The 16689-nt window shown below is 37.3% G+C and overlaps 2 protein-coding genes across 3 annotated transcripts; one reads left to right on the top strand and one right to left on the bottom strand.

Annotated features, from left to right (window-relative positions):
- Positions 1–3502: 3502 nt before the first annotated feature.
- On the bottom strand, positions 3503–13398 carry LOC147497332 (benzaldehyde dehydrogenase, mitochondrial-like). The gene is given in 11 exon segments (XM_086559931.1): positions 3503–3828; positions 3921–3982; positions 4557–4694; positions 4859–4996; positions 5063–5236; positions 6078–6167; positions 6537–6766; positions 6943–7096; positions 7204–7295; positions 12559–12744; positions 13253–13398. Coding segments are annotated over 11 exon segments (1602 nt in total). The 5' UTR covers positions 13317–13398; the 3' UTR covers positions 3503–3554.
- Positions 13399–14383: 985 nt separating this feature from the next.
- On the top strand, positions 14384–16554 carry LOC147497331 (bidirectional sugar transporter SWEET6a-like). Of its 2 annotated transcripts, none has more exons than XM_086559930.1 (6): positions 14384–14469; positions 15000–15040; positions 15159–15381; positions 15554–15700; positions 15791–15922; positions 16025–16554. In XM_086559930.1, coding segments are annotated over exons 2-6 (624 nt in total). In that variant the 5' UTR covers positions 14384–14469; positions 15000–15038; the 3' UTR covers positions 16145–16554. The 2 variants fall into 2 exon arrangements, with proteins under 2 accessions (XP_086416056.1, XP_086416055.1); XM_086559929.1 differs by lacking the exon at positions 14384–14469 and adding an exon at positions 14511–14829.
- Positions 16555–16689: the final 135 nt, after the last annotated feature.

Below are 16689 nucleotides of genomic sequence, written 5' to 3'. Positions count from 1 at the left end.
CTGAAATTAAAAACATTGTGAATACAAGAGACACCAAGCAACTACTACACACTTTTAGGCTCCAAGTCAAGCTCAAAGAGATTGTTGAAACCCCATGCTTTTGGATCAAACCTGATGAAGGAATTGTCAAGTTAAACGCTGATGGAGCAGTTAATTCTCGAGGGGCTAGTTCTGGAGGTATAATCCGAGACAGCAATGGAGACACTTTAATGGCATACATGGGAAGTAGTTTAAATAACTATGTCCTATACCAAGAGCTAACTGCCATACATCAAGGGCTGGATTTATGTATGTGACTTGGTATCCCAAAAGTTTCAGTGGCGTCTGACTCATTAAGAGCAGTTCATGCTATAACGAAGATAGAAGCTCCCCCATGGCAGATGGTAGATATGGTAGCATCCATTCAGAGAATGGGACTGTCTTTTGAGTTTATAGAATTTAAACATGTTTTTAGAGAAACTAATAGGGCAACGATCACTTGGCATCCTTGGTTGACCCTTCAGAGCACATGTTAGATGACTCTTGTTTTATCTTCACTCCTCCATTGTCTGAAATGTTGCAGACTATTGTAAAGGAGGATATGGAGGGAAAGATGTATATGAGGACTAATTAATGTAGGTTACCCCAAAACCCCATCTTATTGTTCAAAAAAAAAACTACCACTCCACCACTCTTTGGGATAAATTTATTACTAAAGACATTATCCACTTCAGTCATCAGATCATATATTTCCAGGTTAGGTATGTCTATACCGAAGTCACTTCTCAGATCAGAAAAACTTCTCATAGCCTCCCTCTCCACGACACGAGGAGGCATTCCACTTGAGGATGATCGTTTATCACTACCATCCCCACGTAATCTCAAGATCAATAACGGATTCAAGCTTATCATCACCTAAAAACCCACATACGTACACTTAAAGACTCTTGATCTTGTCAAAAAGAGTATCATCAGATTTAGACATTGTACAATCTATTAAAACCAAAACTATAAAACTAAAAGGAAAATGAGAATTCTTAGCAAGAAAAACTAACCTTTCTTCGTCTCAAGACGCCCTCACAGGATACTAAACAAAAATTATATATGCCTTCTTTCACAAGCAGACTTCTTGAAATTATGTAGCCAGTACCCGTTCAATTCCCCGAAAACCACAATTATTACACCGAGCTCTGAACCGACACGTCTCAATATACTGCCGTCAAAAAATAATGTTACAGATACGTTCACTAGGCCAACGCAAAAAATGAGGCGATTTTATTAAATTCGAATATTAATCTTTTTACAACTGTTACAAAATGTGCCCGACCCCTATGTATTCTCTCATCAGGTCATCTCAGTATAGCCAACCTAATGAGAGGGGGCTAGGTGAGGGACTAATATACACAACCAATGTATATTATACACGAGTCCAACACATTACATTGTAGGACAACTCTCCTATCGAACTATATATCAGATCACCTTGCTCATGATTAGACCTCATCCATAACATATCAACAATCTCCTAGAATGATCACCAAGCAGTTCGGATGAATACTCATTCTCGAATTGCCAACTCAATGTGATGGCGTAATGGTCAATAACGCATAAGACGACTATCACCATCACGACCGGAGCTTCAGTCGCACGCCCTAATAATCTTCCATTACTCACCATCCATGCTCGTTCAATTCTTAGATAAGAAGGACCTAACTTGACGCAGAAAAAGAAGAAAGACCACCAAGATCACTATAAAAAGGGAAGAGGAACTACGTCTAACTTGATTCAAGTTCAACTTGATACGTAGACAACTCGCACAAATTTGAGCTCAGTCAAATCCAACTTCAACACTATTTTCCCCTATTTTTCACGAATTGTAAGGTTCTATACAAAATGTGCCTTTACACCTGTTTTTAAAACGAGATCAATAACTCATTGATGGAGTGGGGTTCGAACCCTAGACTTTTTTGGTATCACCACCCAAACTTTTTCCAACTTTGTTAGTTAGCACTTGCCTCCAATATGTTAGTGGGGAAAACCATTTTTTCACGACAAAAGATTTTTGTTTTTAATATTCTGCTTGTTTGGTCCGGAAAAGAGGGCAAATCTTTATTTTAGAAAAATTTCCCCCGGTTTCCGTTTTACCGGTGCTTGGTTGGGTGAATTGGTGGAGGACCCATATGAAAATATTTGACAAAATAGAGAAAAACCGGGCTAAAGTTTTGCTATTCTAAAGTTGTGTCAAAACTTTTCCTTAAGTTAAAACCCATCGCCCGGCTACAATTCAACCGATCTCAGTTTTATCTTCTCCAGCTACCAAGCACTTCTTAATTTGTGAAACATTTTATTTTGCAAAATCTTCCAAAAGAAAATTTTCCAAAACAGAAATTTACAAATTTACATCTCATTCCATAATACCGAGCGGAGCCTAAATCTCGTAGAATTTGTTTTCGTGACATACTAAATTCTTTTATATATGTTCTCCGCAGCAAACAGCTTCCATAACAAAAAATACATTAACATTAGGTAGATTTGATTGTCATCCAACTTTTTTGGGCAAAACATGTGCCTTTTAAAGTCTTTAACCCATTTTTCATCTGGACACAAATGGAATAACACTTATCTACGATTCCCTTAAGGGCCAGATATACCACATCAGCATCAAGTGCTTACTATGACACGTGGAGAAATATTTTGAATGAAAATGTTGACGCTGTTAGTAGTATTGAAGCTTGGAGAGATCTGGTACATATGATGAGCTGAAACAAAGAACTCCTTGGGGCTTTAAAGGACTTTATAGCATGAAAATCTACTTGCTCAAGTTACTAATCCACAAAGTATTTTGTATATGGAGTAGCACTGTGTATTCATCTGGCCGCGAGTAAATGTGCAGTACCAAAATAAGCATTGTTAAAACTGCTAGTATTGGTCAAAAGGAAAGTCTTGCAATTGTTTGAATGTATTTTGTATAATGCTATTAGGGAGAAGATATCTCCTCGGTTTTCAGAATGTCCTTATACAAGAAGAGCATGGCCGGTACAACATCCTACATTCAGCTCGGTATTGACAGAAACATCTTGACATCAACTACAGGCCGGATGGAGGTGGATGTGATCATGTGAAGTATGAATTGATCCAAAAACAGAAGCAACTGATTAATGCTTTCAAGAATGAATTCACATATTTTCTACGCAGGATACAGAAGCTGAGAGATATGAGGCCCATTAGGTACTTGGCATTCTTGTGCAATTTATTAATGTGCAACCTATCTTCTGTTCAAAAAGACCTACAGACTGGGGAAGTATAAAGCTTAATATTGATGGTAGCTCATAAGGACAATGACAGATTATGGTGAACTGCTCAGAGTTCATGGTGGTAAAACCGTTTGGAGTTTGGTTGCTCTACAGAAGGAATTGTAGATTAGCGCATCAAGGGATATAGGAGAATGCAGTTGGAGTAATATCCAACCTGTTTACATCTCCCTTATTTCATAACTCTGTATATAGACATGACACTATTCACAGGTAATAAATTCTCTGGTTTTTTTAAGGAGTAACACAAAAAACAGTATTAGGTCATATCCATGCCAGACACTTCAGGGGGGTTACAACAGCTTTTACTTGCAAGTAGTTATTAAGACTGTATATCCCCTTTTCTCTATCCTGCCCACTCATTTTGTACCCTCCAAAAGGAATTGCTGCATCAAAAACATTAAAGCAATTAACCCATACAGTCCCTACTTTCAATGCACGCGTTAAAGTGTTGGCAATATCTGTGTTCTTGGTGAAGACTCCTGCAGCTAGCCCATAACGCGTTGTGTTTGCTCTTTTGATCACCTCATCAAGTTCTCTGTAATAGATCAGAGTATTAGTGCAATTAAGTATGGAATAATCTTTCAAATTAAGGAAAAATAACTAAATGGAAGCATGATTGAAGCTTACTTGAACTTTAAGATGGATTGCACAGGACCAAAGATCTCATCTTTCGCTATCAGCATGTCATCCTAATTTTGATAAGAGATATAATGAAGGGTTAGTTAGTGTTACCCCCACCCACACACACCACTAGATGACCAATTAGGGTCTCCCCCCCACAAATACACACAAAAAAAAAACGGTCAACTCAAGTTGACTTTTTTTTTTTTTGTGTACTTGGGGGAGACCCTAATATCCCCATCTAGTGGGGGGCAATCCTAATTGACTCATCTAGTATGGGGTAATACTAGTTAACCCCTCCTTAGATGGCCAATTAGGGTCTCCCCCCAAATACACACAAAAAAAACACGGTCAACCCAATTTGACTTTTTTTTTGTGTGTATACTTGGGGGGAGACCCTAATTTCCCCATCTAGTGGGGGGATCCTAATTGGCTCATCTAGTGGGGTAATACTAATTAACCCTATAATGAATGAGATGGATAGTAATACATGAGTCTGGGAAAGGGAATTCATGTTGCTGAGTGCATATTTTTGGGGACAAATAAAGCAAAGGATGACAATGATGATATAATCAAGAGTTTTCTTATATAAATATGCTTTTCATTAGTTCTGGAATTGTGGTTTGAGTTGTATTAAAATACCTGAACATCCGAGAAGACAGTAGGCTGGATGTAAAAGCCTTTGGAGCCAAATCTCTCACCTCCTGATTCTAGTGTAGCTCCGCTTTCAACGCCAGATCTTATATATTTCATTATCTTCTCAAATTGTTTGGAGTCAATCTGAATATATCAGAAAAAAGATGGACAAAGTGGGTAAAAAGCCTCCACGGCTAGACAAACTTGTAGAAATATGCAGGTTACGCTCTTCAGAAATGGTATTAGAGGACTTTGTAACAGTAAATCAATAAAGAAAAACTAAGGATTGAACTTATTTGTAAACTTACCTGTGGACCTTGTTCAACACCTTTCTTGAAGGGATCACCAACGACACGTCTCATAGCACGCGCCTTTGCTTTCTCCAGAAACTCATCATAGACCTTCTCATGAACATATGTACGAGAGCCAGCACAGCAACATTGCCCCTGCAGACATGGCCTTTAAAAATTAACAATTAATGTAATATGTCTTCTTTGACAGTTTAGATATACCTGATTAAAGAACAAAGCAAAATGTGCAAGCTCCACAGCCTTATGGATATCAGCATCTTCACAGACAATGAAAGGAGATTTCCCACCAAGCTCTAGTGTTACTGGCTTAAGATTGCTTTTAGCAGCTAATTCTAGTACAATCTTTCCAGTATCAGTTGATCCTGTGAATACAAGCTGCCATAAGAGAAATATTTAATTTAGGCAAGATACATGTACCAACTCAATGAATACAAACTCTCCCTCTCTCTAAAAAAACTTCTTCTTCTTCTTCTCCTTCATATGTTTCTTTTGCACCTTTTTCTTGTTTCTAAGATTTTATGTTTCGCAAGAAACTGGAGCTTATATCCTAACCATATCTTAGTGGAATGATGGATTCCAATCCACGATTTTCAAACTTAAAGGGATCTGATCGAAATATTTTGCATAAAGGAGCACCTAATCTGGACACTGGACTCCAATGCATCTCAATTTCTTAGGATCAAACTATTGAAACAATTGATGGTCAACATAAGATCTGTTTCCCTACACCTTCAATTGTGGATAATTGTGTGGAATGCATTCTGAATCAGTATTTACAAGCTGACCTACTAATAACTGGTGAGTATCATCCTAAAGAGGCTCTCCGTGTTCTTAGTATGTGTGTGCAGTTGCAATATTCTAGTAGTAGCCCTCAACCAACCAGATCTTCGTAAGAAATTTGTTATCGAGGACCTATACATTTGCATCAGCAATACGAGTTATGCATTATCTATTAGTAGAGAAAGAACAAGATGGCCACATTACAATAATAAAACTGCAATCTCACATTCAGTTGAAGAAATCTAATTCTTCTGCAGTGCCAATGCCATCAACTCAAGTGATAACCTACAAAGTCACATATATTGGCATATATTTACTTTCTAAGAATCTCGCCAATCTAGGAAAAACATGCGGAGTTTTACTTTATATAAAAATGAATAGGACAATTTCACTACAAGTTCAAGATAATCTTCACAAGTGATATTTTTTATTATACCTTGTCCACATCCATATGGCTTGCTAGAGCTGCACCAGCTGTTGGACCATATCCAGAAATCACATTTAGAACGCCAGGAGGAAGACCGGCCTGCATGAGTGTACCAATGAGATTGCAGGATTGTTTATGGGAATATCTATAAATATCCAGTTAGGACTAAAAGCATGGAGATATTGATCAACCATGAAATAAGCCCAAACCTTCAATCTAGACTCCTATCCGAATTTCTTGTGTATTCTTTATAGTTGAATGTCAGCCACACTCACAAACACATTTTTTACTTCACTGATACTTCTTTGTCCTAAAGAAACAAATCCCTGACACGTGTTTTTAGAGTTTCCCTTGCTTCTATCAATTGGAGTTACTTACAAGGACTGTAGCTATAAGAAAAAAGAAAAAAATAATGAAATGAAGAACAATTATGATTAGAAAACACATAAAGCGGTTCTAGAAACCTACCTCATGCAGCAGCTTTGCAGCAAACAGTGCAGACAATGGTGTCTGCTCTGCAGTCTTTAATACAACAGTATTACCACAAGCTAATGCAGGCCCAACCTTCCAAGCAAACATGAGAAGGGGAAAATTCCATGGAATAATCTGCCCAGCTACGCCAATTGGCTCATGCAAGACTTGTACATGGTATGGTCCTTCCGCTGGAACTGTGTGCCCATGAATCTTATCTGCCCATCCTGGAGGTTTCATTAGAACTGACTCAAGATTCACGAATAAGAACTACTATTAAATTCTTTAATTTTGTAATCTAAAAATATAATTTAAAAAAACTTAAAAAATAACATAAAAAACTCTTTAAGTAATAATAATACAAAATCATTTACTCAAAGCGTTCATCCTTTTGTTTCCTCACCAGCATAATATCGAAATAAACGGACCAGCATGGGTAATTCAGCTTTAGCAGCCTGATCATGAGGCTTTCCATTGTCCCAAGTTTCAAGCGCTGCAAGTTCATGAATGTTCTTCCCAAGCAAATTGGCAAAGCGTAGTAGTATCCGTGACCTTTCCTGCAAAACACATACAAAAAGAAGTTAAAATGAAGGGATTGTAAGAGAATCCATCACTTTTGATTACAACAACATCATCATAAATTCTGAAAATCCACTGAAGATACATACGCGGTCATCTTTGGCCATGGTCCTTCATCAAATGCCTTACGAGCAGAAGCAACAGCTCGGTTAATATCTTCTGCATCTCCTTCAGCAAGACAGCAACATTGGCAATTACATCACCTGCATTTATAAATTTGACAGAAATCAGTGTTGTATGCAGATAAAAGAAAACAATAGAAGACAAGGACAGAATAATAGGTAATAACCAAGGCGCGGATTAGGCTGTCCTTAAGGAAAGATTTCTCTCTCGATATAGAGGCAGCAGCAGCAGTGTTTATATAGATTATGATCGGTTATCATATATGGAGAAGGACACCTCTTTGGTAATCCACTACCCACTAGACAATCAGCCCAAGCCTGAATCCGACCCGACTCGGTTCGGTTCGGTCTTGAGGGCGCTTTTAGGTGAGTCCTCCTCCTAACACAAAAAGCTTTGTACTTAAAGGCACGCCCTTATCTTTGAGGATCACCTCATATACCTCACTTGCTGGTGGTGGTTCACCAATGGGACTAAACAACACACAAAGTATTTTGAAATACTTTTCATTAGAGATTCCAACAATCCCCACTATTTCAAAATACTAATAGTCCCCACTATTTTGGAATAGGATATTACAAAAGAAATGGGTTAACAAAATGCCGGAGAGAATCGAAAAAACAATGCATAAGATACCGTGCTTTTTTTCGGCTTGAACCAGGTCGTAGGGTAACATGTCTTTATAATACGTGAAAGTGGTGGATTAAAAATCTTTGAACCAACATTCCTCAGTAGTAAAATAGAGGACATGCACCCACATTGCTCTTCATTATATGCATGTTTATGCGGTGTTGCGCTTTTTTTGGCCCTTATTTTGTGTTATGTGAATGCTCTAGAGTACTTGCCCAATACTCATAAGAACCGACCCAGTTCTACATTCACGTAGGTGGATATCCATCAAGTGTACATAGCGGCTTAAAATACACTATCTCATAAAAATAATGGACTATGGATTCCATTAAGAGTAAAATAATTCATCCTTTTCTCATTGCTATTCAAGTTATACAAAGTATACAATAATGCTATCTAGTCATAAAGGGGGCGCCTCAAAGAAAGACAATAGCATACCGTGAGCGGCGAGGTGACTTGTTTTTCCCTTTGAACCTACTTCATGGGATCTCCAATCACATAGGTGGGGTTCTTGCCGTCGCCCTCTATCTAAGGCAAAAGTCCCATCCCCTCGACGTATCAACCACTTGTCTCCCCGTTAAGTGGTTTTGTCGGAGGATCGGCCAAATTTAACTCGACCTCACATAATCTATAGCCATAACTCCATATTCCAAAGAAATGCTTTATAGACCGTAGTCTCGCATTTAATATGCCCGCTTTTCCCATTATACAATTTGCTTTGCTTTTGCCTATGATATCGCTACCGACAAATATGCATGCATAGGTACAAATTGAGGCGGTTTTGTACCAATAGGAAGATCGCCAAGAGGTTTCTAAGCCACTTTCGGCAAGACTTGCTTTTTATCTAAAGCAATAAGCTCGAACTCTATGGTTGAACGAGCTATCAAGGTCTGCTTAGAAGATTTCCAAGCGACTGCACCTCCACCTAGGATGAAAATATAACCACTAGTGGACTTGATATCATGAGAATTAGATATCCAGTTTGCATCACAATAACCCTCTATCACAGGTGGAGTTTGTCTAAACCTTATGCCGTAATTCATTGTGCCTCTCAAGTACTTGGCTGTCTCTCTAAGGCACTCCAATGTTCCCGGCTGGATTAATGAGTGTATCTCATTAGCACGCTAACTGCATAAGCAATGTCGTCTAGTGCAATTCATCAAGTACATGAGACTACCAATAATTTGGGCATATCTAGATCGAAGGGACACCATGTTGAGCATTTTTCCAAGTTTACTATTTGCCTCATAAGGTGTCGATACCGCGCTTACTATCATAAAAGTTAAACTTCTTCAAAAACTTCTCAACATAATGCTCTTTGAAAAAGATAGCCATCATCAAGTTTCGATGATCTTGATTCCAAGAATCACATCGCCTTCTCCCAAATCCTTCATTTCAAATTGGGAGGATAAAAACATCTTGGTGTTTCTCACAACATCAAGGCTAGGACTCATGATTAACATGTCATCCACATATAGACAGATAATCACATATGTATTCACATCAAAAAATTTAAAGTAAATACATTTATCAGCATCATTTATGTGATATCCATTAGACATCATGACACTGTCAAACTTTTCATGCCATTGTTTTGGCGATTGTTTCAACCCATATAAAGACTTAACTAACTTGCATACCTTATGCTCATTCCCCGTACTATCAGACCCAGTCGACTACATCATATATATTTCTTCATCAAGATCACCATTCAAAAATGCGTTTTACATCCATTTGATGAATAAATAAATTATGAATAGCAGCTAGAGCCATTAGAACTCTTATAGAATAAATCCTAGTTACAGGAGCATAAGTATCAAAATAGTCAATGCCTTTTTTTCGGGAGAATCCCTTGACTACAAGTCTAGCCTTGTATTTCTCAATGGAACCATCTAGTTTCAATTTCTTTTTGAAGATCCACTTATAACGATAGGTTTAAGCCCCCGTGAGGTAGATCCACTATCTCCCATGTGTGATTAGCTATAATCGAATCTAGTTCTCGAGTGTATAGCATCCTTCCGAAAGGTGCATCTCGAACCGATTGCCTCATTATATGTCACAGATCATCATCAAGAAGAAACGTAAAAAGTCATCACCAAAATTGGTGGATTTTCTCATCTCTTTTACTCTTCCGAATGTCTTGTTCGAAATTTCAGGATATGTTGATTGTTGTTCACTAGAGCAACCAACCTCTCAATGCCAATTTTCAAACGAAACAAATTCTCAAAGAAATCAAGCATTTTTACTCTCTATAATAGTGTTAGCATCGACAAGGTTATTATCGATTTTACTACTAAAAATCTATATGCAAAGACTATTATGAGCATAACCAATGAACATACAATCAACGGTTCTAGGTCCCAATTTTCTCTTTTTTAGGTTCATTCACTAGAACCTTTGCAAGACACCCCCACATTTTAAAGTATGTCGGGTTAGGTACATGACCTTTCCATAACTCATATGGTGTCTTATTCCCTATTTTTCTTGTTGGATATCCTATTCTCAGATATGGCAAGCGGATAGGATTGTTTCCCCACAAGTTCGGGGAAGCTCCTTAACTTACAAGCATAGTATTCATCATCTCTTTTGGTGTTTTTTTTTTCCTTTCGGCTCTACTATTAGACTCGGAGAGTATGGTGGAGTAGTCTCATGAATAATGCCACTCTTGTCACAAAAGTCCCGGAAGGGGTTAGACTCATATTCTCCACCCCTATCGGGGACCAAGTCTCTTAATCTTACAGCTTAAAGCGGTTTTCAACTTTAGCTTTGTACTTGAGAAACATCTCACCCGCCTCATGCTTGTGTCTAAGTAAATATACCATGGTGTACCTAGAGAAGTCATCTATGAATGTAATATAATAAAACTTCCCCTCTGATGGTATGGTACTTCCGATTCGATCACCCAAATCCGTATGAATAAGAGTTAGTAATCCAGTTTTATCTCTAGAAACAGTTCTGCAGGGTTTCTTCATGGCTTTAGTCTCAACACATATCTCACATTTATCATTAGAAAAATAAAAAATATCAGACAATAAACCACATGCTTTCATCCTTTTCATATACTGAACATTCACATGTCCTAGTCTACCATGCCATATATTAAAAGAGTCAAGCAAGTAAGCAGAACCAGATTCATTCTTATTAATAATAATGTTGTCAAGTACATTCAACATGAAAAGACCACTGTTATTACAATAACCTTTCCCAACAAAACCCTCATTCTTTGTCAGAACAAACTTGTCACTCTCAAAAATTATCTTGACGCCAGGTTTTCCCAAGAAGGACACCGCAAATCGATTCTCGACGAATCTCGTGAACATAAAGAACATTACTAAGTGAAAGGGTTTTCCCCGGGTTAACTTCGAAAGAATCTTGCATGTTCCCTCAACAGAAATGGACCTAGAGTCACCCATATAGACTTTTTTTTCATCTTTCACTAGTATGTAGTCTGAGAAGGCCTCAACATCACCACAGACGTGGCGGGTGGCACCAGAATCTAGTACCCAGTTCTTCTTCCCAATGGCCATGAACACTTGTGACACCACAGCAGCAATTATATCATCTCCCTCAACTAGATTAGCATTGGGAGGATCATCAGTGTCTTTCTTGTGTCTGCACTGAAAAGCCCTATGTCCAGGTTTACCACAAATATAACAATTTCCATTGCCAGTACCACTCTTTTTAAAAGAAGTGTCTTTGACCTTGAAATTCTTATTTTGTTATACTTCTGCTTTTTAGAGGTTTTGTTAGATTTGCTGAGATTACCTTCAATGATATTGACTTTAGAATGGAATTCCTTAGACAACACCTCATCCCGAGTCTTGTTCTTTTCCTCTATGTGAATGTGAATGATCACATCCTCAAGAGTCATCTGCTTACGCTTATGCTTCATACTATTTTTATAGTGTTTCCAAGACTCGGGGAGTTTCTCAATCAAACATCCAGCAACAAAGGTTTCGGGTAAATTAATACCCTCAGTTTTCAAATCATTAATCAGCACATGAAAATCATGGATTTGAGATGTTACATCTCTATCCTCTCTCATATGGAACTTTAGAAAAGTCCCAATAGCATATTTCTGAGTACCAGCATCCTCTATTATGTATTTCTTGTTCAAACTCTCCTATATATCATGTGCATTCAATATCAAAAATTTCATTGGACAAGGTACTCAAAATAGCATGACGACATACCTTATTCCCATTGAGCCAAGTAGCTTGGGATTAGGCTGTCCGGAAGGAGCATGACTTCTCTCTGTTCTTTAGGCAATTGGTAATCCACTACCCATTAGACAATAAGCCCAAGTTTGAACCTGACACGGCTTGGTTTGGTGCGGGGCGGGTGTGGTTTTGGGTGAGTCCTCCCTCCTAACACAAAAGCCTTTGTACCCTAAGGGCACGCCCTTATGCTAGAGGATCACGTCATATACCTCACTTGCTAGTGGTGGTTCACCAATGTGGGACTAAACAACACACAAGTATTTTGAAATACTCATTAGAGACCATATACCTCACTTGCTAGTGGTGGTTCACCAATGTGGGACTAAACAACACACAAGTATTTTGAAATACTCATTAGAGATTCCAACAATCAGTTCCACTACATGCTCAATTAATGGGACGAGAGTATACGAGCAATATAGTATAATTAGTCGTAATATCAATCATTATATTCATGCCTAATTAGAAACCAATGGACAACGACGATGCAATTTTCTAGTTCAATATGGAGTACTCAGTACCTGAAGTTGCATCAACAAATTTTCCATCAATTAGAAGCTGCGTATATTTAATTTGAACTGGTGGAGTAATCGGTTCTTCAGTTGCAACAACTGTACTATATCTACAGAGGCCTCTTTCCCAATCAAGGTTTCTCCCTGAATCATTTGCAAAGCGAAAACCACACTTAAAAAAAAGTAATTTGGGAAGAAAAAGTCTTCTTAGACAATCATGCAATTCAGGACATTATCCTTTACAAGTGGTGGTAGATGGCTCACTAAATCAACATTACCAAGGATATTTAATTCTCAGTTTGAATAACACATTAAAAAAAACTTCACATGCACCAGGCCACCATTATAAGATCCACACATTATCATCATCACTTTACAATTATGATCTTGAGTGTACAAAAATCATGAATTCAATTTGTTACAAAAGAAAACAAGGCCAGAATTATATTATTTTTCAAGGTACTAACGTAGAATATTTGCTCTAGTATGGACTATGGACTACTGAAACAGCATGGTTAATCAATTGGTTTCCAGGAATTCAAAGATTAAGGGGCAGTACAGAATTGAAATACATCAAATTATGTCTCTTTCTCTCTGTCCCTCTCATCTCTCTATCATTTGGAATATATATAGTAAAGGATGAAATTGTTACCAAGAGAAGGCAAGTAAGCAGGAAAAGAGTGAGAGACAAGTGTTGATATTCTTCGAATGCCCATGCTTAGATTAGAAACCACAAACTTTAAAGATAGATATATTTATATGAAATATTGATTGAGAGAGGTTCTCCTATGTCTGAAAATTGTACACGTACAGACGTACTATCTAGGCCATTCCCAACTTCACACCATTGATTGTGCATTCAAAACACAATCAACGTGAATAACAAAGTTGATCTATCAGAGCTCTTCTACAGTATCATACATCCAATATAATGATCATGGTTAACAAGTCAACATAATGGTGTCTAGTTTTCAATCTGAAGCGTTTGATGTAAGGATACTTTGACCATAGGACGTACATGCATGATAGTATATATGTGTAACATTTTATTCTCACAAGTCCAAACGGTAGATTCAGGTGCTAATATGGCAGACGAGAACATTTTGAACTTGCCAAAAGCCGAGAAAGTCTAGTGTACTTGTACGGTTTACGAGATTTATTTCGTTTAGCATCTCCTATAATTAATTTTTCCAGGATGGCAATGAATTGTAAGAAAGAGAATGAGAGAAGCAGAAGTGACACGGAGTATATAGTGGATAGTAGGGCTTAGGTGATGGGATTACGTACCTAATAAAGCATGATTTTGTTGATGATATGATTGTTTTCTTAATCAAACAAACACGAAGCTGCTCTTGTGCTATGTACATGTCAACTAGCTTGTCCAAATTGTTTGTCCTTTTCAAGTCTTTCATCTTCTCCTAAAAGTTTCTTCATATTGGATTCCTAATAAAGGTCACATCACGCGCTACTCTTCTTGTAAATTAATCTCGTAGCAAATTAAATTTGTAGTAGGCATGAATAATCTAGTTATGAACTAAATTTGTACATAATACAAAAATACAATATACGTGAAACACGAACTAGGATATAAACGAAAAGGACCTATGAAAGATTTTTCTTATGATGGAACGTAAACGTAAACAAACTATAAGTGTAGGGAATACAAGTAGGAAAACAGGTTGAAAACAACGTGGAAGCAAGTATTTCATGTATTAGGTAATCTGGAATATGTAATAATGGAATCAATACAATCAGTATGCTATTTTCGGAAAACATTGATCAACAGAAGCAATCCCAACTCAAGAACATATATTGTTCAACACACTCAGCTCATGCATAATTACTCAGAGAAAATGAGAATAGCCCAAGGTTATTTGGTTAGCATATGCATATACTTACTACTCAAAAACTTCTCTAGCTATAAGTAGTAGAAATGCATTCATTACTCAATCACTTTAGCCATTAATAGGCCGGAGAGCCTTTTGTTAATAACAAGCTAAGACTTAGCTTTCTCATACCCAAATGCACAACGCGATATTCATGATTTCAAAACTACTTTTTGTCATGCATGCTTCATTCTCTATATAAATACCCTCTTCGGTGCGCTTCTCACTGCATACCACTGTTTCTATTTTTCACTTCTCATATCCTTGCTGACTTCTTGAGTTCACAAAGCATCATCAGAGATGGTTGACATACATACACTTCACTTTATTGTTGGCGTAATAGGTTTGTAGTCACTACTAGCTGCTAGTTCATTACAAACAACATTTAATAAATCTCTAAACAAAATCCGGCCTCCTCATAGAATCTTCATGAAAATTCTTTTATTCATTAATTATCAGCTCTTGTTCAAGTCAATATATAATTAGTTTCACATTTTTTCTTATGACTTGCAGGGAACATTGTACGTGTCCGTTGGCCTATATTTATCACCAATGTAATCAATTCTCTATTCCCATCTTTCAATCTATTTACGTAAAGTTGTAACTTATAATATATATGAGAAGTTGAGTGCATATGCCACTAAATTAACGTTGGAATAGTTGATGATGTAGGCCTACATTCTACAAGATCGTGAACAGAAAATCAGTGGAAAAGTTCTCACCAAGACCATATCTAGCAGGGATCATAAGCTCTTTACTATGGCTCTTCTATGGACTTCCCATGGTGAAACCAAACAACATAGTGATAAGCATCAACAGCATTGGGTTCTTTATCGAGCTTTCTTACATCATTCTTTACATCTACTACGCCCCCAACATAAAAAAGGTTAAAAAGGTATAGAATTTGTTCATTTTTTTGGCATGATGATAATTGTAGTTTTTTTTTGTTTTGTTTTTGATACTTTTATGGCTAAACAACAAACGCACTAGACTAATCAGCCAATATCATCATGTGCAAAAATGTATTTATAAGTAAATTGTTAACTCCTATATTTGAATGTTCTCAGCTTTGGGGCTTCAAGGTTGTATTTTGTGGTGTGGTAGTTGTTCTTACATTAGGACGTGCTCACACCCATGAGAAGAGGGCTATGATTGCGGGGATTGTATGCGCCATCTTTGGAATTCTTCAGTACGCTACGCCACTTGATAGAATGGTATGCTCTGATCATATATAAATTTGATTTTGATTTTTATATCTTCCATCTTTCTGTGTATTATTTTTATCTTCTCGGTCTTGTATGTAGAGAATCGTTATTAGAACAAAAAGTGTGCAGTGGAGAGTGTGCCATTTCTTCTATCACTTGCCAACTTCCTTAATGGATTCATCTGGATTCTGGACGACTTATGCCCTCATTCAATTGGATCTCTACATTTTAGTAAGTCCACAACAACTGCTAATTTTCGTTATACAATTATGTACATAAGCTGCTTCAGTAATATGATCTAATCTTTTGCATTTTCTTTCTTCTGTATTGTAGATTTGTAATGGTGCTGGGACCTTGCTCGGTCTAGCACAGCTGGTCCTATATGCCACTTACTACAGCTCCACTACTGGACAAGACGACATGGAGATGGCCTCAATCGGGTGCGCAACTTAATTAATAAGCACCCTAGGTTAGAAAACCTATAAATTTTCGGATATAATGCTTATTAGTTCCCCAAGTTGAGATTACCAGTAAAGTTAAGAGAAGGCTGACCTCACAGTACAATTTAATTTGGGTTTCGCTAGTTGCCTAGCTAGTTCAATCTTGTAAGTTTAAGTTCTGGTTGTATGTAATAGTGTCTTCCTAGCTATTTGACTGATATGATGTATTATTGGTTCTCTTGGATGAATCTGGAACTTTATTGACAAAGTTTTACACTAAACTAATACCTCGTTTCTTTGAATAACCAAATTTTAAGGTGAAAACAAATATTAATTGTGCTAAATTTCAATGGGATCAACGAAATGTCATTTAAAATGCTACCAAATACAATGTTAACATGTCTTGTACAGATGAACAGAACTCATAAAATTCAGAAAGGTTTTACCAAGTTTCGCGAAATTATACACGAATGTTTTACCACCCTTTTTCTGTCTAGTGTCTACTGACTCGCGATTGGTTACTGTTGGCCGTTTTGTTAGTTAAAAGTAAAAACTGTC

The sequence above is a fragment of the Coptis chinensis genome, chromosome 5 (genome assembly GCF_015680905.1).
Source record: "Coptis chinensis isolate HL-2020 chromosome 5, ASM1568090v1, whole genome shotgun sequence".
Taxonomy (NCBI): Eukaryota; Viridiplantae; Streptophyta; class Magnoliopsida; order Ranunculales; family Ranunculaceae; genus Coptis; species Coptis chinensis.
The sequence above is the reverse complement of the archived record's forward strand: the minus strand, read 5'-3'. Positions and strand labels throughout refer to the sequence as shown.